Genomic DNA, 23,820 nt, shown 5'->3' with positions numbered 1-23,820 from the left:
GCAGTGCTGTATCCCATTTGTTTTCTTCATTTCACCATGTTTCAGAGACTCCAATGATGTCTATGTCCTCTGCATTGGCCATGGCTTCTAATTCCCCCATTTTGTTTCTTAGGCTCCTTGCATTAGTATATATGCAATTTAGATCCTGATGTTTTCTTGTCTTCATTTCCTTTCACTGCGCTTCGGTCTTTAGCTTCTTCTCTTGTGCTACAATCCTTCTAACCTGGGTTAGTCAACTCCTGTAATTTGCGCATTATTTCTTCCAAGCCTTTTTTCCCCTTAGAATCTTCACGGGATACCTTCTTCCGAATCGTTGACGCTTGGTCGACTGTTGGCTTTCCCCTTCTTCTTAGTTTAAAGCTTGTTCTATTCCTCTCCTGACGTTGTTTGCTAGAAGTCTAGTTCCCGCCGAGCTCAGGTACAGTCCATCTCTCCTGTACAGCTTGCTCTTGCCCCAGAATATTGTCCAGTTCCTCACGAAGTGGAACCCTTCTTCCTCACACCAACTCCTCATCCACGCATTTATTGATTGTAGTTTCTCCTGCCTTTTCACATCTGCCCTCGGTGCCGATAGGATCTCTGAGATTGCTATCTTCTGAGTCCTTCCCAGAATCTTGAACTGTTCTATCAGCGTGTTTATTCTGTAGTCTCTCCTGCTGACATCATTTGTCCCGATGTGGATCATTACTGTGGTCTCTTCCGTCTCCGCTCTTTCCAATTTTGTCCACGATGTCCTTGGTTCTTGCTTCCGGGAGGCAGGTCACTAGACGATCCTCTCTCCCTCCTGCTATGTGGCTGTCCACATGCCTCAGGATCGAGTCTCCCTTCTTTAATTTTCACTTCGGTCTCAGGTCATGTCTTTGGAGTGCTTTGCTGCTTCTTCTTCTATGTCCTCTGTGTGCTTCGCTGTTTCTTCTTCTGGGCATCGACTTGCCATTTTCTCCCCTTCATGCAGTGTTCCTCTGTGGGCATCTTCTTTGAGGTCATCTGCTTCTTGTTCTCCCTTCCATGTTGGTGTTGGTGTACTTTCATCTAAAGTTCGTTCTCTTCCACCCTCCTCCTGTAGGCTTCCTCAATGAATTTCTCGAGTTCCCTGACCTCCTCCTCAATATGTCTCTCATTCATGAAGTCTTCAGCTGTCCTGATTGGGTCCTCCGTAGTGTAAAGTCCTTCAAGCTCCTGTATCTTGTCCTCTATTCGCTTAACTTCCTTCTTTAAGCTTTTCAGCTCCTGACACCGACTGCATACATTTGACTGACTCCCCGAGGGGAGGTAGTCATACATATGACAGTCTGTGCAGAACACTGGAAAGCTCATCTTCTGGTTTCCCTCTGCTTCCATTGTCGTTCCTACTTTAAGATAACAGTTAACAATTTACGTGTGACCTGCTGATGTAAGTGCCCTCTGCGTCTGCTTTGTGTCCTCTCTCTCTCTGCCTGTTGCTGGTGTCCTATCTCTCTCTCTCTCTGCCTGCTGCTGGTGTCCTCTCTCTGCCTGCTGCTGGTGTCCTCTCTCTCTCTCTCTCTCTGCCTGCTGCTGGTGTCCTCTCTCTCTCTCTCTCTGCCTGCTGCTGGTGTCCTCTCTCTCTCTCTCTCTGCCTGCTGCTGGTGTCCTCTCTCTCTCTCTCTCTCTCTCTGCCTGCTGCTGGTGTCCTCTCTCTCTCTCTGCCTGCTGCTGGTGTCCTCTCTCTCTCTCTGCCTGCTGCTGGTGTCCTCTCTCTCTCTCTGCCTGCTGCTGGTGTCCTATCTCTCTCTCTCTCTCTGCCTGCTGCTGGTGTCCTATCTCTCTCTCTCTCTCTGCCTGCTGCTGGTGTCCTCTCTCTCTCTCTCTGCCTGCTGCTGGTGTCCTCTCTCTCTCTGCCTGCTGCTGGTGTCCTCTCTCTCTCTCTCTCTGCCTGCTGCTGGTGTCCTCTCTCTCTCTCTCTCTCTGCCTGCTGCTGGTGTCCTCTCTCTCTCTGCCTGCTGCTGGTGTCCTCTCTCTCTCTGCCTGCTGCTGGTGTCCTCTCTCTCTCTGCCTGCTGCTGGTGTCCTCTCTCTCTCTGCCTGCTGCTGGTGTCCTCTCTCTCTCTGCCTGCTGCTGGTGTCCTCTCTCTCTCTCTGCCTGCTGCTGGTGTCCTCCCTCTCTCTGCCTGCTGCTGGTGTCCTCTCTCTCTCTGCCTGCTGCTGGTGTCCTCTCTCTCTCTGCCTGCTGCTGGTGTCCTCTCTCTCTCTGCCTGCTGCTGGTGTCCTCTCTCTCTCTCTCTCTCTGCCTGCTGCTGGTGTCCTCTCTCTCTCTCTCTCTCTGCCTGCTGCTGGTGTCCTCTCTCTCTCTCTCTGCCGACTATAACTTTCTCTGATCTACTCGTAATTCCCTTCTTTAGCATGCCTAGCATTCTATTTGCTTTCTTCGCCGCTGCCACACATTTCGCCGACGGTTTCAGAGTCCTATCTATCAGTACACCCAGGTCCTTTTCCTGTTCAGTCTTTCCCAGAGTTACACCTGACATACTATACTTGTGATCTTTATTTTTTCTGCCTAAATGCATCACTTTGCATTTTTCCACATTAAAATTCATTGCCGTTTATTTGCTCACTTCTCCAATTGATTCAAATCGCACTGGAGTTCCTCGCTGTCCTTCTACGATCTGATTGCCTGGTATAGCTTTGTGTCATCTGCAAACTGGATGTTCCAGGTCATTTATGAAAATATTAAATAAACTAGTATTTTAGCCCGTTACATTAACGGGTGCTAGAATATATGTCTGTCTGTCTGTCTTTATTTCCCTCTCTCTCTCTCTCTGTCCTGCTGTCTTTCTTTCTGTCTGTCTCTGTCCCTGGCCCCCTTTGTCTGTCTGTCTTTCTGTGTCTCTCGCTGTCCCTGTGTCTTTCTTCTTTTCTTTCTGTCTCCCTTCCTCCCGCTGGCGGTAGAATATATGTCTGTGTTTCTTTCTGTTTCTCACCATACTCTCATTCATCTTGTCATCTCCCTTTTGACCTCATACAAATGGCTTACCACTTTCAGAATACCCCTCCCTCTCTCCACTGGTCAGGCTATATCTCCCTGTCCCTTTCTCTTCATCCCCTAGCATCTTCTTATCCCAGCTCTCTGCCCTCCCATGGATTCTTCTTTCCTCCATTTTCTGTTGTTCTTCTTTCTTTCCCCCTTGATGCTGAACAATAAGATGGAGGGAAAAAAAGAGATGCTGCATCTCTCTCCCCTTTCCACCCCCAGACCTAACATTTCTCACTCCCTTCCATCCCTAGGTACAACTTCCCTCCCCCAGGTCCACCATCTCTCCCCAATAGTCCTCCCTTCAAGTATCTCTTTCCCCAGATCCAGCTTTTCTCCCTTCAGACCATTACCTACTATCTCTCTCTCTCCTCTGTTCCTGGCCCCATAAGCTGTCCCCCATGCCCAGTCTGGCACTTCTTTTAATACTCTCCCCCCTTTGTACTTTATAAAAATAAAAAAAAAGTTAGTCCAGGGAATTTTCTCGGCCCAACATGTTCTCCCTCTTCTCTCCATTCCATTCTGATATTGCCTTCACCTTCTGTCTCGCTGAAAAATCCGCTGGCCTCAGCTGTGATTCAGGATCGTTGGCCGTGGCTCCCCTTCCTGCTTTCAATCTGCCGCGGTTTTCCCCCCCTCCCCCCGGCGGAATGTTTCTGAATCGCTGCCGAGGGTGGTGGATTTTTCAGCAAAACAGTGGGTGAGGGCGACATCAGACCGGTCCCTTTCTCCCTATCTCCTTCCCTACTTCCCTGTGCAGCATTCCCTCTCCCTCCATTAACCGCGAGAGGAGGCTGCACGGACCTAACAGCCCGAGTCTCCAGCGGCCGACATCCGTCTTGACTTTTTTTTTTAGGTGAAAGACGCGGCGGTGGCTCCTCTCATGATCCCCACCTGCGTCGGAAGTCCGACGCTTGCGGGGATCGTGAGAGTAGCCACCACCGTGTCTTTCAAAGAACCGTAAGCCGCGCATGCGCACTTCCTATGTGTCGCTACAGCTCACGGAAAACCGGCGCACACATAGGAAGTGCGCATGCGCGGCTTACCATTTTATTATATTGGATAAGATGGGTCCAAGTACCGAGCCCTGGGGTACACCGCTAGTCACTTTTTCCCATTCTGAGAACTTCCCATTGATGCCCACTCTCTGTTTTCTGTTCTCTAGCCATTTGACTATCCATCTTAGTATATCTCCCTCTATTCCATGGCCTTGTAATTTCCTGATAAGTCTTACATGTGGAACCTTGTCGAATGCTTTCTGAAAGTCCAAGTATACAATATTCACCAGTTCTCCACTATCAATTTGTCTGTTCATTGTCTCAAAAAATTGAAGTAGGTTTGTCAAACATGATTTCCCTTTCCTGAACCCATGTTGACTGGCTCTCATCAGGTCGTGTGTGTCTAGGTGCCGGATTATACTATCTTTGATCAGCGCCTCAACCATCTTTCCAGGGACAGACATGAAACTCACAGGTCTGTAGTTGCCTGGCACTCCTCTCGATCCTTTTTTAAATATCTGTGTGACATTCGCTATCTTCCAGTTGTCCGGTATCTGTCCTGTTTTGATTGACAGGTTGGCAAGTTTTTGCAATAGTTCTCCGATTTCAAATTTCAGTTCTTTTAGGACACTCGGATGAATTCTGTCCGGTCCAGGAGATTTATCACTTTTAAAATTTGTCGATCTGGTGGTAAATCTGGTCCAAGTTCACTTCTACTGTGGTGAGGCTGTCCTGTACGACTCCCTTGAACATTTTCACTGTGTCAGGTATTGTTGCGGTGTCTTCCTTTGTAAAGACAGACGCAAAGAAGGAATTCCGTCTGTCTGCAATTTGTTTGTCATCCTTGCCGCACCCTTTTCCTCCCAGGTCATCCAGCGGTCCCACCGCTTCCCGTGCGGGTTTTTTCCCTTTTAAGTATCTAAAAAAGGGCTTGAAATTTTTGGTCTCTCGCTCTATTTTCTTCTTGTAGACCTTTTTGGAAACCCTCACTGCCTTGTGACATTTTTTTCTGATCATCTCTATGTTTGTTCCAAGCTTCTTAATGGAGTCCTTCTTTTCATTTATGGCTTCCTTCACCACTTTGGTAAGCCATGCCGGCTCTCTTTTGCCTTTGGTTTTCTTTACTTTGGACATCCGCGGAATGTAGAGGCTTTGTGCTTCCGTGATAGTATTTTTCAGTAGGGACCATGCCTGTTCCACAGTTATGACTTTGCCCATCTTTTTCTTGATCCGTTTTTTCACCATGGCTCTCATGATGTCATATCTTCCCTTTTTAAAGTTTAAAGTCATGGTTGATTTTTGGTACCTTTCCCTTTCCCGACATCAAGTTTGAAGTTGATCATGTTGTGATCGCTCATCCCCAGTGGGACCGTGACTTCTACTTCCTTTGCCGGACCCGTAATGCCATTTAGGACCAAGTCCAAGATGACGTTTCCTCTCGTCGGCTCTCCTACCATCTGTTCCAGGAAGCAGTCCCCTAGCACTTCCAGGAACTTTGCCTCCTTGCCACAGTTGGAGGTTCCCGGGTCCCAGTCTCTTCCCGGGAAATTGAAATCCCCCAAGATTATGACATTACCTGTCTTACATTCTTGTTTAATTTCCTCTATCATTTCCGAGTCTGTCTCCTCCCTCTGTCTCGGCAGTCGGAAGTAAAGGCCAATCTTTATGTCAGCATCGTTGTGTCTGGGAATCCTGATCCAGAGGGATTCCAGCTTCTCTTTCTCTTCCGCCATAGTCTCTCTCACGGATTCTAATACCTCCACCTTTCTGGCCCACTATCTTTTCTGTACAGTTTGTATCCCTGTAGTACTGTGTCCCATTTGTTTACGTCATTTCACCATGTTTCTGTTATGCCAATGATTTCCAGTTCGTCGTTTTTTGCTATTGCTTCTAACTCTTCCATTTTGTTTCCCAGACTTCTAGCATTCGTATATATACATTTGAGTTCCCTTTGTGTTACCTTCTTGGACTTAAGCTTAGCAGTATCTACTGTTTCTTCCACGGTATCCTTATCTGCTGCTGTGTTGTCTCCCTCATTTGTTCTGTGTTTGACCCCTCCCGTGTCTGAGTAGTTGTCCGTAATTCCTTCTACAGGGCATCCTGTCGCCCGGGCCATCGACTGGTGGTCGACTGTCAGCTTTCCCCTGTCCTTTAGTTTAAAGCCTTCTCTATGGCCCTTTTCATGTTGCCTGCCAGTATTCTTACTCCTTCCTTGTTGAGGTGCAGTCCGTCTTTTCTGTAGTACTTGCTTTTTCCCCAGAATGCCATCCAGTTGCACACGAAGTCAAAGCCTTCCTCCGCACCATCGTCTCATCCAGGCGTTGATTGCTTGCAGTTCCCCTTGACTCTTTGCATCCGCTCTTGGTACTGGGAGGATCTCTTCACAAACAGCCATCTGACTGACAGGAGAAGAGCTCCAGGTGTGGAATCTAAAAACATCTGGAGGCAGAAAAGCAGGCAAACAGAATACACCAAGGGTGGGCCTGTACAAACTTCTGAGAGGATTGACAGAAGATTATCCAGGTAAGAACCTAATCTTTCATTCTGTTACATCCACTCAGGAGTCTGTACATATGGTGATGTACCAAAATAATGGTTGACCTTTAGGGAAGGACAGAAGAGCTTGCCCGCAAGACTGAAGACCCAAAAGCGACGTCTTCTCAAGCTGCCACATCCACTCTGTAAATCTGGAAAAAGTATGCAGAATAAATCAAGTAGCTGCTTTATAAATCTCTGCAGGAGGAACTGCCCGAAACTCTGCCCATTAAGAGGTGACACCCCTAGTGGAATGCACCTTGAGAGACCGCAGGCCATTTACCACAGACAATGTAAGCTGAAGGGATGGCCATACCAATCCATCTAGCTATAGAGACCTTGGATGCCAGCCTGCCACGCCGAGACTGGCTGGTAAGCACAAACAGATGGTCTGAAAGGTAAAAGTCATTGGACCTTTCCAAGTATTGAAGCAAAGCTCTCCGCACATCAAGCTCTCTCAAAATTCTATCCTGCCTGAGTGTGTAGATTGAAAAGCAGGCAGATGAACTTCCAGGTTGACATGGAAATCAGATACAACCTTAGGAAGAAAAGGGGGAACAGGATGGAGTAACACAGGCTTCCATAATTCTAAGGAAGGGCCCTCTACATGAGAAAGCTTGCAGCCCCACTGAAACAATAGCCACCAGAAACACAGTTTTGACTGAGATCCAAAAGGGAAGTGTCTCCAAGTGGTTCATATGGGGCCTTGGCGAGGCCCTTTAGGGCAATGTTAAGATTCCATGAAGGGAAAAGATGTTGCAGCAGGGGCCCAAGTCAAATCCGAATGTGACCTCAGCAAAACCTTGCACCTTTGCGTCAGGAAAACAGGAAAGCTCAGCCACCTGCACTTTCAGGGAGGCTACCACAAGGCCCTTCTCCAGTCTGGCCTGAAGGAAATCCAGGATGACTCCTCTGGTTCTTTGCACTGTTGAAAAGCCTTCCGTGCTTTAGCATAGGCCACCATAGTAGACAGCTTTTTAGTCCGTTAGACAGTAATATTATGTCTGAATATCACTTAAAAATCAGAACCTTGCGCTCAAGAGCCATGCTATAAGATCAAAGCAATGTGGATGTTCAATGGGAGCTGGCCCCTGACTCAGAAGCCCACGATGAAGGGCAGCTTGAGGTTCCTGTCCCACTGCAGACATATCAGATCTGCATACCACAGTTAGTGAGGCCAGTCTGGGGTCTCTAGGATCATAAGATCCAGATGAGCCACAATTCTGCAAATCACCTAGCCCACCATGGGCCAGGAGGGGGGGGGGTGAAGAGAAAAAGAAAAATGTTGTGGAGCCAGGGCTGGGCCAACGCATCCATCCCTGAACTTCCTGGTTCCTCTCCAACTAAAAAAGCACTGCACTTTTGAGTTTGGCAGAAGCCATCAAATCCATCACTGGTCTGCCCTAGCAATGTACAATGAGATCGAATGCCCTTTGGGACAACGACCATTCCCCAGGGTCCAGGAACTGACAACTTAGGAAGTCAATCTGAATGCTTTCCATTCCAGCTGCGTGGGCCACAGAAAGAGCCCAAAAGGTGGGCTTCTGCCCACCAGAAGAACCTCTAGGCTAAGGGGGCACTTCAGGTGCATCTCGGTGTTCACATACATCACTGCTGTGGCGTTGTCCGAGAGCACCCTTACAGTTTTTCCATCAGCAGGATGGCCTGGAACTCCAGACGATTTATGGGCCACCTCTTCTGATGGCGAGCACATTGGCTCTAAATCGAAGGGCTACAAACTGGAAATGCTGTTGAAGTATGTGAAAGCACAAATATTTTCTGTATGTCTGGAAGAGGGAAATATGCAGACACACCTCTGTGAGGTCCAGGGGAGGCCAGAAATTCTCCAGGAGCCACATCAGCAATGACTGACCAAGCTGTTTCCATGTGAAAATGGGGAACCTTCAGAAAAGCATTCACTGCCTTGAGATCCAAGATGGGTCTCCAGTCCTCTGTGCCTTTCTTGGGCACCATGAAGTATCTGTCTCAGCCCAACACTATGTAGAGGACAGGTTCTATGGCCAAAATGACCAGAAGTATTTGAAACATGGCCCTGACTTTGGCCTCTTTTTCCGGCCGGCCAGCCGGAAAGTCTATGAACAAATCCAGAGGAGGGCAATAAAATGCGATCTCATGACCCACTTGGATGATATCCTACACTCAACTGGTCTGAGGAAATTCTCTCCCACTTCCTCCAAAATGCGAACAGCCACTCCACCCCCATCCAATATGCAGAGACGCAGCCACCAACCTGGTGTCATTGGGGCTTCTTGAGGGAGGGTTGACATAAGCCTGAGACCTGCTGGCATCTAGAACTGCTGAATCACTGTCTATAACCCTGGAAGATCTCTGGACAGAGGCCCCCTAGGTATACTGCTGAGAGCGATGGGAGGGATAAAATTGCTCTTACTTCTACCTGGAGGTCCCCATGGTCTACCTTCAGCAGAGAATTAGGTGGGTGATCAGCACACTAGCCATAAGGCCATCAAGACCCTTAACAAAAAGCATCTGTCCCTTAAAAAGGCAGCCTGCTCAAGGTTGCCTTGGAGGCAGAGTCACCCGCCCATTGCCTGATCCAGAGCATTCTGTGAGCTGAGACAGCATAAACTGACACCTTGCTCATGACTCTGATAAGATCGTATAAAAAGGTGTCTGCCACATAATCCACTCCCTCCAGCATAAGCTGAGGGCAGGCACCCTCTTCTTCAGAGGGCTGCTGCTGCAGTCTGGTGTGGAAGGCCCAAGCAGCAAATGAAGCAGCAGCTTCAAGCATCTTTCAGCATACCACCACCCTCACTTGGGAGAGCTGTACATTTGGTGACCTAAGCCACTGCCAAATCCACCTTTCAGCTGGGTAGAATAGCTGCTGAACTCTGATGCCATGTGAGAAAGCTTGGATATGGCCTTGCAAATCCTCAGGGTCCCCTCTGGGGGTCTCCCACTGTTCCATAACCAATGCAGTAATATCTGGATGCAAAGGCAAAAAAAAATGAGGTCCAAGCATTAGAACCACTCATGACCATGCACTGGGAAGTGGAGGTTGCAGCCTCCAGCTTCAGTTCTTTAATAGCATTGGCAATAAAGTGGTGGACAGAGGATGACTTGAAGAGGCAGCAGATCCAAGTGTCAAGAGTCAGAGAGGCCTCTTGACTGTCGAACTCAAAACAGGGAGCCAGAGTCATCCAGGACTGAATCCAAATCCGGAGACAAAAATGACATATCTGACCTCCAATCTGACCAGTCTAGCTCCGAAAGGTCATTGGAGCTAAGGCCCGGCCTGCTCAACTGAGAAGCAAACATTGGAGGAGAGGACGCTCACTGGGTCAGTGGCAGCATGCCTGCAGGTTGCGCCCAATTGACCTGGCCTCATCAGAAAGGCTCTCCACATCAGATTTACAAATTCTGGAAAGAAGCCTTGTGCAGGGGAAGCAAATGAAGCCTGCAGAACCTCCAGCTGGGCTCTCATGGGCTCTGCAGACTCCACGCATCTCCGCTTCACGTCATTGCGAGATAGGGGATCCAGACAGAACTTTGTACCCATTTCCCGTACCCACAGCAGTTCACCAGCCCTGGAGGAGAAGGATGGGTCTAACGACTAGGCTCCCGCCTCTCCCTCACATGTGCTGCAGCAAACACTATATAGATGCTCCTCCGCCAAACAAATGACACGATTTTTACAAGTCAACGGTGTCCTCATACCCTAAGGAATACATTCCAGTCAATCAAAATCAAGGGGTTTTGAGGCAGCTAGAGGCCTTTGAAAAAAGATCAATTGAAATCCAAGATAAACACTTCCACAAAAATCGTGCCAAAAACAGCCCATGGAGACTGAATTGAAAATTCAAATTAGTGAAAAAAAGGGATTTGAAGGTGAAATACCTAAACCCTAACCTCAAGGTTCTTTACACAGTGTGCCCACAGCCTGTGCTCAAGCCATTGAGAAACTAAGAAGGTAAGCTGGCTCCAAGGAGAACAGACCCTGAGCCCTGAAGACACAGCAGGCTGGCTCCTCAAGTCCACCCAAAGGATTGTCCCGAGGAGCTGCAACTCAATGAATTAGTATATGTGATGAGAGATTTGAAGCCTCTCACTTATTACCATGAAGTTAAAAGCTGAAGATTTATAATAAGAATGGTAAGCTATTAACAAAACAGGTTAAAAATTCAAAAGAACTATCTATAAATTTTTACAACTGGATGATAGCAGGGGCACACTGGTGAGAAACAATAGGGTGGTGAACAATATCACTGGACAACAAATGTTTTTGCTTCAACACTTTGGGGTGTATCTTACAGATTTTAGACTGCTGATCACGAAAATCACATTCCGTTTTAACAAAAAGTACATTTTTACAATTTTTTGTTATACTTTCAGGCTAATGCAATTAATAATTATTGACGCCAAGATTAAGGAAGGCATTTTTTGTTGTTCCACAGATCAGACACATTATAAGTGATGAGAAATTTGAAGATCTGTTATTCGGGCCAGAGAAAAATCGTCTGGAAAGCATTCAAGGATTTCGTTGAGAATTTTCTTGGCAGTTACAGAGCACCAAACTATATTCAACTGGTTGACAAACTTCTTAGAACATACAAAAACCATGAAGTGCAACATGTCAGCGATGATGCACTTTCTACATTCACACTTGGAATTCTTCCCCCCAAATCTTGGTGCAGTCAGTAATGAACATGGCGAAAGGTTTTACCAGGACAACCACTATGGAAAAATATATCAGGGCAACTGGAATCCATTAATCCTGGCTGACTATTGTTGCACACTGCAACAAGATGCACCAAACATGGAGTACAAACGAAAATCAGCAGGAAAACATTTTCAGCCATGGAGAACTATCACAGCGTATCAAACTTTGTGCATTAAAACATGCTATAGTCAATTAAAGATACCATCGTGTTTCTCAAAATTTCTACATGATACAGTCAGTGGGAAATTGTATGTGTGTTTTATTTTGAAGGGGTTTGTCATAATCACCAGTTTAAGGAAGCAACATTTTTGGAAAAATTTGTTGTCCAATGTATTTTTACAAACATCTTTATGCTCATCCTATTGAGGGCATGCTAAAGTAATGAAGTTTATTGGAACAGCATGTCTTTACCTCATATCAGAATCAGTTAGGAATAAAGCTCAGTGCTCTGATTTCTGCATCTTCAAAATCTTTCGGAGCAGCTGAGGCAGATATAGCAGTGGCAAAGGCAGGAAAGAGTTGGATTCTTTACTCAAAAAAACAAACAAAACCAAACTCCTGGCCTGGCTCTTGACACTCATCTCAAAGTCAAGATTTGGCTAGTGCATTTCTCTGTTCAGACCTCATCTGTATACTGTACATCTAGCCCGAGGTAACTTGGCTACAAGACTAAATTAAGGATAAAGTAAGGCTAGAATTACAGAACTACAGACTGAGGCTGACTACATTAATAAACCTGAAATTGCAGCCATCACAGCAAGGGATGCTGGAACAGTATAGTATAAAGAGGAGGTATATACCAAGTTGGTACTGTCCTGAATCCAGGAGCATACTGGGCAACTCTGGGTAATTTGCTTTCATTCTGGTCACCACTTCTTTACTCCAGTTCCTCTCTTATCCTTCCCTCTCTCAGGGAAGACAAGGTCATAGCAGAGAGATTAAATTACCGAGGAAGATGTGAGGGAAATACTGGTGCCAGAAATGGTATTCAATTCTGATGAATCAGAGAAACTCAAATAAATCTCTAACACTGGATGATGTAATGGGTCAATTTAACAAACTGAACATTAGCAAATCACCTAGATCGGATGGTACAGGTATATATCTCATAATGCTGACAGAATTGAAAAATGAACTTGCAAAGCTTTTGTTAGTAATTTGTAATTTTCTTTAAAATTCAGCATAGTACCAGAAAACTGGAGGGTGGTCTACGTGATGCCAATTTTTAAAAAGGGTTCCAGAGGTGTTCTGGGAAATTATAAACTGGTGAGTCCGATGTCAGTGCCGGGCAAAACGGTAGAGACTATTATAAAGAACAAAATGACAGAACACATACGTAAGCATGGATTAATGAGAGAAAGCAAACTTGGTTTTAGTCAAGGGAAATCTGGCCTCACCAATCTACTGCATTTCTTTCAAGGGGTGAATGAACATGTGGCTAAAGGTGAGCTGGTTGCTATTAATTTGGATATTCAAGGTAGGGAGAACGAGAAGGCACTCTAAAGTTAAAAGGAGATCGATTCCGTACAAACGTAAGGAAGTTCTTCTTCACACAGAGTGGTAGAAATCTGGAACGCTCTTCTGGAGACTGTTATAAGGTAAAACACACTTCAGGGATTCAAGACAAAGTTAGACAAGTTCGTGCTGAACCAGAACGTACGCAGGTAAGGCTAGTCTTTGACCTAAGGGCCACCGCGGAAGCGGACTGATGGGCATGATGGACCACTAGTCTGACCCAGCAACAGCAATTCTTATGTTCTTATGTACCTCATAAAAGACTTCTGAGGAAATCAGAAAGTCAGGGGATAGGCGGCAATGTCATGTTATGGATTAAGAACTGGTTGAAAGACAGAAAACAAAGAGTAGGTTTAAATGGCCAATATTCTAAATGAAGAAGGATAAATAATGGGGTTCATCTAAGCAATAAATGTAAACAGATTAAGAGAAACCCTCCCTCCAAATATCCACAATAAATGTGTGTCTGTGTGTGTGTGTCTCTCTGTCTGTCAACTTCAATGGCAGCCCTGAGCCCTAAGCTCCAAGGAATCCGATGCTGACTGGCTAACAGTTACCCAAAAGGAATCGGTCTATCAGCTACATCTGTGAATTAACAAGCCGGCAGAGCCTCCAAATCGCTTTGATCGCCAAAATTCCTGGAAAAGGGGACGAACTATGTCAAATTAAAACAACAAAAATTAGGAGAGCAGAACACATATAGCTGCAGCCATGCATGCAGAAGGAAAGACTGCTAGAGGGTGCTATACTGAGCTGTGAAGTAAACTGGATGCAGAATGAAAATTCCGAAGTGGATTCCTTCTGCGGTCCATGTGAGTATGGGGAAATAACCCTGTTGTATAGAACAGTGGTTCCCAACCCTGTCCTGAAGGACCACCAGGCCAGTTGGGTTTTTGGGATAGCCCTAATGAATATGCATGGGGCACATTTACATTATATGCAAATCTCTCATGCATATTCATTAGGACTTTCCCAAAAACCCGACTGGCCTGGTGGTCCTCCAGGACAGGGTTGGGAACCACTGGTCTAGAATGTCTCACCTATTGCACTGGAAATCTCATTACTGGTCAAATTGATTAAAAGTACATATACTCAAGATGCAACACTATTGATAATATCAAGCAGTTAGTACAGAAAGCATATGAAAAACTCTTTGTAAGGTTACCTTCCATCAATCAAGCAAAAACGGAAGCTACATTTGTCCACTAATGTCTGAGAAACTAGCCAGAGCAGGCATTTGTGAAATGCAAATAAGCCAATTGCCCAAGTCCCGGTGTGACAGGAGGCCCCCAAACTGGCCCATAGTAGTTACCGGTAAGTCTTCAGTTGGTTTTGGGCCCCCTCCCATATTTCTGCCCTGAGCCCCAGCAAAGTGGCAACAAAAAGATAGTTATAAAATGTACCTTTCTTTGGAGATTGAATCTTCCGTAAACCCTCAGTTTTGGCAAGCAAAACCTCTTGTTCTTCCCATTTCCGGATCTGTTCTTCCCGCATCTTGAAGAAAAGGATCTGTTTCTGTTCTTCATTGAGCTCTGCCAAGAGCTCGGGGTCAATGTACATCTCAGTTAATATCTGTTTCAACATGGCTGCAGCTTGCAGTTAGTTAATCAGCCTTGTTGATTACTGCCTCCAGATAGCAGTCCCCACTAAAGAGCACTCAAACACAGAAGACCACCTGGGCTCATGATATCTTATCCAAGGGTTTTGTAGGACTGCAATTAAGGTTTCATGTCGGACATCCTATTTAAAGCACAGACATTCTGTAACAGAAGAAGAAGTAAAATGAGAAAAAAAAACCCAGAAACCTGTCATTAAGAACATTTAAACAAAAGGACTTTTATGCAGCTACTCTGCACAGAGCCAAAAAGCAAAAATAACTTTTCTATGAAGTCATGGTCATTCCAAAGCTCAGTGAAGCATTTCTTTTGCTGGCCCAATTTTCCAAAAACAGTGCTGTGCTATAGACATACAAGAGATCTAGTTTTGAGAGCTCTACCTTCACTATTTACCAAAAATGTAGATTACGTTAAAAAAATAGAATAGGCATTACTATAAAGCACAGTTACTTACCGTAACAGGTGTTATCCAGGGACAACAGGCAGCTCTCTCACATTTGGGTGACGTCATCCACGGAGTTCGGATGTGGACAGCTTCGCATGCAGACTTGCTTGTAGAACTTTAGAAAGTTTGTGACTGCCGCACCTCGCATGCGCGAGTGCCTTCCCACCCAGTGCATGGCGCGTGTCTCCTCAGTTCAGATAGCTAGCAAAGAAGCCAACCAGGGGAGGTGGGTGGGTTGTGAGAATTGCTGCCTGCTGTCCATGGATAATACTTGTTGCGGTAAGAAACTGTGCTTTATCCCAGGACACGCAGGCAGCCGATTCTCACTTATGGGTGGCCTCCAAGCTAACCAGAATGGGATGGTGGGAGTGTTGGCAATTTAGGAGAATAAACATTGTAATATTGCCTGGCCGAAATGGCCATCCCATCTGGAAAAAGTATCCAGACAATAATGAGAAGTGAATGTATGAACCGAGGACCAAGTGGCAGCTTTGCAGATTTCCTCAATAGGAGTAGATCTGAGGAAAGCCACTGATGCCACCTTGGCTCTGACTTTGTGGGCTGTGACTCGACTCTGTAGATGCAGTCCAGCCTGAGCATAGCTGAAAGAGATGCAAGCAGCTAACCAGTTGGAGATGGTGCGCTTGAAAATTGGATGTCCCATCTTGTTTGGATCAAAGGAGACAAAAAGTTGAGGAGCAGATCTATGTGGTTGAGTGCGTTGCAAGTAGAAAGCCAAAGCACGCTTACAGTCCAGAGTATGAAGAGCTGATTCTCCAGGGTGAGAATGAGGCTTTGGAAAAACACTGGAAGTACAATGGATTGATTGAGATGAAATTCTGAAACCACTTTAGGTAAGAATTTAGGATGAGTATGGAGGACCATCTTGTCATGATGGAATACTGTGAAAGGTGGGTCTGCTACTAAAGCTTGCAGCTCACTGACTCTGAGAGCAGACGTGAGAGCAATGAGAAAAACCACTTTTCAAGTGAGATATTTGAGATGAGCCGAAGCCATTGGTTCAAAAGGAAGCTTCATCAATTGAGCAAGACCAACATTGAGATCCCAAACCTGGAGGCGGTTTGACATTGAAAAGTCCTTTCATAAATCTGGAAACCACAGGATGAGCAGAGGGGTTTCCCTTTGAAAGGCTGAGGAAAAGCAGTAATCGCACTGAGATGGACTCTAAGGATGTGGATTTGAGGCCTGATTGAGATAAATGCAACAGGTAATCCAAAACTGAAGACAAGGAGGTAGATTGACGATCCGTGCTGGACTAATGGCCTTGAGTACGGAGACCCTCAAGATGAGCCCCCCAAGCATAGGTCAATGAATCTGTCATGAGGACCTTCTGATGAGGGGATGTTTGAAACAATAAACTTCTGGAGAGATTGGAAGAGAGCATCCACCAGTGGAGAGACTGTCTCACTCAAGTGAGAGTGGGTCGCAAGCCTGCGCCCACTGAGATGCCAGGATCCAGTGAGGAATTCCAAGGTGAAGTCTGGAAAAAGGAGTCATGTGAACTGTAGAGGCCATGTGACCTAGGAGAACCATCATGTGTCTTGCTGAAATTGTAGCAAAGAAAGACACTTTGTGGCAGAGATGAATAAGAGCATCCTGACGTTGTTGAGGAAGAAATGCTCCGAGTTGTACAATGTCCAGGACAGCTCCGATGAACTATAAAGTCTGAGAGGGCTGTATCTGGGACTTGGGAAAGTTTATTTCGAACCCCAAACTTTGGAGGAACCACATAGTCCGTAGGGTCGCTACAATAACCCCTTGAGATGTTGAATCCTTGATGGGCCAGTCATCCAGGTACAGGAACACCTGTAAACTATGGCTCCACAGAGCTGCTGCTACTACTACAACTAGGCACTTGGTGAACACTCTTGGAGATGAAACAAGGCCAATAGGTAGAACTCTGTATTGAAAATGATGGACAGCACCCACAGGTCTGATGTAATGATCTCCCAGCATGGGTAAAAATGATGGAGATGACCTCCAATGGGAAGGGGAGAGGACAGAGGCAAAATGATGGGAGGTTATGCTCGGTATTAGATGGTCAAAAAGGCTGAGAGGCCTTAGGTGCAGCAGGAGGCTGAGGTTTCTGCTGCCTCTGTGGCTGTTGTGGTTGTTTCTTAGGAGGTGCTCTTGTATAAGGAGCTGTTCTCTGTGGATAACGCCTCTGGTAAGATGGAAGAGGTCTGAAGCCTTTAGAGATAGAAGGCTTAGGACGAGTGATGGAAGCAAACGATTTCTCATGTTCAGACAATCGTTTAGTAGTTGCCTCGATACAGTCATCAAACAATTCATTGCCCTGACAAGGGATGTTGGCCAGACAATCTTGAAGATTGGGGGAGTCCATGTTTATAGTGCAGAGCCAGGTGAGCCTGCACATTGCCACTGAAAAGGCAGCGACCCTCGAGGAAAGTTAAAATGCATCATAGGAAGATTGAAGGAGATGCATGCGGAGTTGAGTCAGAGTGGTGATCATCTACTGAAAACCTGGAAGACGGTGTTAAGGAATATATTTGAAATATTCAGGCAGTGTGTCAACCAAATGTTTGAAATAAGAAATGAAAACAAAATTGTAATTCAAAACTGTAGTTGCCAGCAGAGAATTTTGATATAAACAGCGACCAAACTTGTCCATAGTCCTGCCCTCTCTTCCAGGAGGGACAGTGGCATAAACTTTGACAGGATTGGTCTTTTTCAGAGAAGGCTCCACAAGAAGGGACTGATGGGATAACTAAGATTTCTCAAAGCCCTTGAAGTGGACCATCCTGTAACGAGACTCCAATATTCCTGATACAGCAGGAATGGAATATGGTGTCTCAAGATTTCTCTTGAAGGTTTGAGAAAGAAATCTATTGATGAGTAATTTGAGAGACTCCGCAGGAGGATGAGACATACCCATTTCTTCTAAATATTCCTGAGAGTATTTGGAATCAGAGTCCAAAGTAATACTGAGGTCCTTACTCATTTGACGTAGGAAAGAAGAAAAAGATATCTGCAACAAGGAAGGTTGACCTCGAGGGCAAGAAGTTGACCGAGGCGCCTCGCAAGGCAGAGAACAAAGGTGAAGCTTTTCTGGAGTACTGATACCTGAGGTCTGAATATGCAGGTATAGATGACTCACTGAGAGAATGGAAATAATCCCTCGCAGGAGAAGTATAAGGCTCTGGAGGTGTTATCCTCGACTTCGGAGTTGGAGACTTCGAAGAGCCTTGAGGTGTTGAGAGACGAGGCCTGTCTCGAGAAGAGGATCTGTGCTTGATGGATGCCTCGACTGATGTGGAGAACTGTGCTTCGAACCAGGCAGGTCTCGCTGAGAAGAAAGTCGAAGAGTCTTTGCCCAATGCCTCGGGAAGAGCGATGCCTTATGGGAGGAGGGAGGGCTGGAGGTTGTAGATCGAGATTGAGACACCAAAAGGAACTGAACCCGTGGTGTCGAGGTATCTCGAGGCACTGACAAGGACTCGGCTCCTTGAGTAGCATGCTTAAGCTCCAGACGAGACACTCGCAAAGACTCGACTCCTTGGGAGTGCCTCGACAGCATTCTGTAGAGTAGGTTCAGCTCAAGGCACAGCCAGGGACTCGACTCCTTGTGATACTGCTAAGTGCTCAGGCCAGGCTGCAGGAAGCAGAGTAAAGATAGGAGCATGTTTGGCAATAATATTACCAAATTGGCGATCCAAAATGGTCTGGATCATAGCCTCCAAATGTGACACCGAGACTTGAGAATCTGGTGCGGATATAGTCTCTGAGGAAGAGGAGGAAGAATGACTCTTCGACTTGGAGTGCTTCTTGGGAAGTTTGATAATCACTGCTGGTACCTGACCTGAGGGAGGCAGGGAAGCAGCGAGGCAAGCTTCTCGTCAGAAGACTTAGCCGATTTGCTCGAGGACGAGGACCTGCCGAACAAGGAGGGCTTAATTAAAGTCGAGGTCGAGGCAGAAGACAGAACCCCGGGGAGAAGCTTTTTCATCTGAACTCGACAACGTTTGAGGGCTCGAGGTTGAAGAGTAGCACAGCGGGCACACGACTCTGGACGATGGTCAGGTCCCAAACACACTACCTATGTGGGTCAGTGAGGGAGATCGCGCGCTGGCAACGGCTACACTTCTTGAAGCCTGTGACCGGTCGGGACATGAACGGAAAAATAGCCTCAGCGAGATCGAAGCCTGCAGGCTGAGGCCGTGTGGCAGGCCCTGCCGTGACAGAAAAGAAAAATCAAATTAAGTTTTTTTTTTTTTTAAAAAATAAAGCACGCAAGAAAAACACATCGACCCTGAAAAGAAATAAAACACGAGCCGTGGTGAGAGAAAGCATGAAGTAGAACAGAGTTTAGTGCACAGAGCTGAAATAGGACTTCTCGACTCCAGATAACTGAGAACTGAGGAGATTTGCGCCCTGCACTGAGCGGGAAGGCACTTGCGAACTCTCTAAAGTTCTACAAGCAAGTCTGCTTGCGAAGCTGTCTGCATCTGGGCTCCATGGATGACATCGCCCATATGTGAGAATAGGCTGCCTGCTTGTCCTGGGAAAAAGTCACATTTCAATAATGAAAATACAACGAACACATCGTTTTGCTTTTACTTGATTATCTTTCAATAGTGAATTATACCTATTCAATACCTGTACAATAAAAAGAATGAATGAATAAATACTGCATACCTACTTTTGACCCACCCTGTGTAAACTTTGATTTAATAGGTCAGAGGCATTTGTGGTTGGCCTCTCCTCCTATACTTGGATGTCTTGCATCCACTTCCTGACTCATGATGTAATCTTTCCTAGCTGGTCATGCTGGAAAAGCTGTTCCAACCATCACAGTTGTGCTAACTCAAGCTCCCTATAAGCTACCCTTAATACCAACTCAACTTATACTAAGTTCATGGCTGTTCAGTAGCTTATTAATAAAGATTTTGTCAGTGGACTTTTTATACTGGTATTCTCTTTCTAGTTATCTGTTCCATATATAAAGGATGGCAAAATATGCCTATTGTTATCAAAAAGGAGCCATTGTTTGTCTCACTGTACCCAGGACTATGTAAATGCAATATGCAAGTTATAATAGATGAAGGTGCAAGGTACAATAACAGCAAATAAGTTCATCGATTAGAAGCTGTTTTTACAGGCTACGGATTATTAGATAGATAGTTATCCTCATTCCTTGACGAATCATCATTGAATATTCTAATTTACTCACTAGTCATATCAAAAATAGACTACTGTAATGCCTTGTATAAGAAAATAACACTAAAAGAAATATGCAGATTACAAATCCTACAAAATACCGCAATAAAAATAATTACCAAAAAGAAAAAAATTTTGATCATGTCACTCCCCTATTAAAAGGAGCACATTGGTTACCCATAAACTATAGAATTACATACCAAATAGCATTACTTACATACAAAACGCTAATGAATAAAGCTCCTGCATTTTAGAGAGACTTCTAATCCCTTATGTTCCAACAAGATCTTTTAAGATCTAAGGAGAAATCTCTCCTCTCAGTCCCCTCACTAAGATTCATTTACACGAGGAGGTTAGCGCGTGATGAGATGTCCGACGCGCTAACTCCGCTAGCGCGGCTTGATAAAAGGACCCCTTAGTAAGTTCAAAGGCTCTTTAATGACGTTTTCTACTGAGCTGCTTGAATTCTATAAAATTCAAACACCCTATAGTGGACTAGAATCTTCTAAATGAAAATTAAATGGGTAATTATTCCCATCCTACTGTTTTAACCTTTATGTTCATTTTATTTGTTTATGAATTGTAATTAAACCTGTCTTCCTCTTGTGTTCTATAGTGTCATAGTTTCAGCAATTGTATGTTTTTTTGTTTTCTACCCTGATTTTATTACTATTTATAAATCGCATTGAATTATATTGCGATCAAATCAAATTTTTAAATAAACTTGAAACAGATGTTGAAAAAAGTTGTATAAACACCCTCTCCCCACTCTTCACATGCCTGACTTAAAAAAAAATTTTTTTTAAAGTCACCACATTTTGTTAAAAATGGATGGGGAAGGGAGGAAGAACCATTCCTTCTAAACAGTTTGTTAAAGCCCAGCTTAATAGTGGGTATCATCTATTAACAAATAGATAAAACTGAACATTACTATTGTGTACCTAGTTAAGGGGCTCATTTCTATTTTCATAACATACGACACAAAGTACCATAAATGAGCCCGCTAGGGACAGGGAAAGTACCTGCATATACTTTGTACAGCACTGTATACATCTAGTAGCGCTATAGAAATGGTAAGTAGTAGTTGTAACCTATAGCACTTTTTGTGTCTAAGTGCTTTGAAAATTATTTGAGATAAAGTTGTTTGTTTTATCACAGTAGTATTGGCAGGATGAAAACAGACTTTATACTCCTTTGCTTGAAAGCTCCACTCAGGGGCTAGGCATCTCTCCCTATCCTTCCCACAAAACTAGACAGCTGTCTTTCTTCCCTCCACCACCCATCTGGCGTCTTCCCCTTTTCTCCCTGCCACCGAAATCCTTCTAGCATCACTGCAATCTTTGCCTCTGCACTTCTTGTACCTGCGTAGGTGGGACGATACAGAGGAAAGTTTTCCAGGGGCAGCAGATGAGGCTGCCTTTCTGTAGCGCTGCTAGAAGGTTGGAAGACTAACACCAGGGAAGCAGGAAGGAAAGGGGAAAGACACCAGACCAAAGGTGAGGTGGCAGGAAGGATGATGGAGCTTTCTGGAGGGAGAGAGATGATGCAGATCGCAAGGAGAGGGAGAGTGTGGAGAAGAAAGGTGGGGAAAGATGCTCAACCCACAGACAGAGATGGGCAAGGGGATGTAAAAAAAAAAAAAAAAATAGGGCAGACAAGGAAGAAGTTGAACACAGACAGAGTGATATGGACAAAGTAGAAATATCAAAACAAAACAGGAGATCCTAGATAGTACTGGGGAAGAGGTACAAAGGAGAAGATGTATGGCACTAAAGAGCTAGGGCAGGAGAGAAAGAACAGAACAGATGACTAGGACAAGGGTAGGAAAATAGAGCAGACGATGATTGGGACTTGATGATTAAGTGAGAGTGTCGGGGAGTAAAGCAGAAAATTTTAGATGGGAGAGATGATGTGAAAATTGAGAAGTCAGTGAGTACTTGGCAATTGGTAAGTACAAGTAGCGATGGGCTTGGAGAATGAGTGAAGGTATGAAATGGGGGCTAAGAGAAAGGGGATGAAGTGTTGGAAAAGGTTGAGACATTGTATGAAGGACCTGGGAGAAGGGAGAGAGAATAAGAGGCTTTGAAAAAGAATGAGGGTACTAGGGAGGGATATAAGAGAAAAGGGATAGGTCTCTAAAGGGGTTGAGAGGGAAATGAGAAAATCCAGTAGGTAGATGAAATGTAAATGAGGAGGAGACCACCAATGGCTAGAGGGTGAGAGAAAGGGAGAATGAGGAAAAAATTAAAATGGGCAAATATAAAAAGAAAAACCCATAAAAAAAGATGAGCTGGACAGATATAGAGAAGGAAAGAAAGAAGACAGAAGAAAAGGAAAGGCAAACCTGGAAAAGAATAACATAAGAAAATTAGAGAGACTGAGATCGGCCCAATTAGAAAAATTAAATGGCCACAAAACAAACAGGGAGAGAAGAGGATATAGTGGGAAGAGGGGAAAGTACTAGAATGGAATGGGTTAATATGCTAACTTGGAGAAAGGGGAAAGATGATGCTAGATCAGGTAAGGAAGAAAAATGGATATTTGAGGATGCTGAACATGGGCAAGGAGGAAGACTAGGGAGATGCTGGTCATGGGGGCAGATGCTGACATAAGGGGAGAGAGATACAGAGGACACTGGCTACAAAGGGGAGTAGGATGCTGGATGGAGTGCGAGAAAAAAAAAAAGATTATGGTCAGAGGAGTGAAAAGAGAGAAGGTGCCAAATAGATGAGAAGAAAAGAAGAGAAAAAATGGGGAATAATATGATGAAGAATGGGAGGGCTGGGGTGAAGGAGCTGAAAAGCTGTAGGTAGATGTGGTAGTATAGTAAGAATTGAGCAGATAAGAGGCAGAAAAATAAAATGAAGGAAAAGATCAAAGTCAAAAGATGGATATTGTTAGCAATTTTTAGGCATATGGAAAAATTATGTTCTTACCTGTTAATTTTCTTTCCCTTAGACGCAGCAGATGAATCCAGAGACCAATGGGATAGCTCACATCTACCAGCAGGCAGAGATAGAGAAACTGATTAACAGGTGGTCCTATTGGCTGGCACTCCTCCTGTTTATCTAGTATAGCTCCTTGCCCAAGCATCCGTAACCATCAATAGGCATAGCATGTAAAAAACTTCTTTCCCATAACAAATCTCAAAATGCAATAATACAGAAAACAACCTGCCATAATAACAAACTGTGAAAGTTGCAAAAGAAAAAACCGAGAGACAATATCCAGAAAGGGTGGGGCTCTGGATTCATCTGCTGCGTCTAAGGGAAAGAAAATTAACAGGTAAGGACATAATTTTTCCTTCCCTAGCAACAGCAGCAGATGAATCCAGAGACCAATGGGATGTAGCAAAGCAATCCTCAATCTGGGTGGGAAGCAAACGCCGCCTCCGCAACAACCGAAGCACAAAACGCCCCTACCGCATGCACCCCCACATCCAAGCAGAAATGCGGAGAGAAAGCACTCTCAGAAGACCAATTAGCCGCGAGACAAATCTCCTCCAAGGAAAAAACCTCTGGGCCGAGCCCAAGAAGTAGCCATCGCTCCGGCGGAATGGTCATAAAGTTCTTTCGCCAACCGCTTCCCTGCCAGCAAGCAAGCATAAAGAATGTCCTCCTGGACCCATTGAGCGATGGAGGCTTCGGACACCGCCATAAGTTTGAGGCGTCCCTTGAAGAATACAAAAAGGAGATATAAACAACTAAAAGTCGTTAGAAACCGAGCTCGCGGAGAACGCTACGTACGTATCAAAAAATGCAGTGAATAAAAGCACTGCTCCCAATTTCTCCTCCCAGGAAGAAGGAAGGAAAAGCGAGCATG

General features: G+C 45.1%; 1 protein-coding gene across 2 annotated transcripts in view; it reads right to left on the bottom strand.

The window, feature by feature from the left end:
* The window catches only part of SH2D4A (SH2 domain containing 4A), a 181,031-nt gene that overhangs the window by 94,464 nt on the left and 62,747 nt on the right, over window positions 1-23,820 (bottom strand). For both annotated transcript variants that reach the window (XM_033915224.1, XM_033915232.1), the window contains one exon: window positions 14,142-14,498. In XM_033915224.1, the coding sequence (XP_033771115.1) occupies window positions 14,142-14,322 (181 nt within the window). In that variant the 5' untranslated portion in view covers window positions 14,323-14,498. The remainder of the gene's footprint in view (window positions 1-14,141; window positions 14,499-23,820) is intronic.

The sequence above is a fragment of the Geotrypetes seraphini genome, chromosome 1 (genome assembly GCF_902459505.1).
Source record: "Geotrypetes seraphini chromosome 1, aGeoSer1.1, whole genome shotgun sequence".
In the NCBI taxonomy this organism is placed as follows: Eukaryota; Metazoa; Chordata; class Amphibia; order Gymnophiona; family Dermophiidae; genus Geotrypetes; species Geotrypetes seraphini.
Note: the sequence above shows the minus strand (reverse complement) of the source record. Positions and strands in the feature narration are given on the sequence as shown.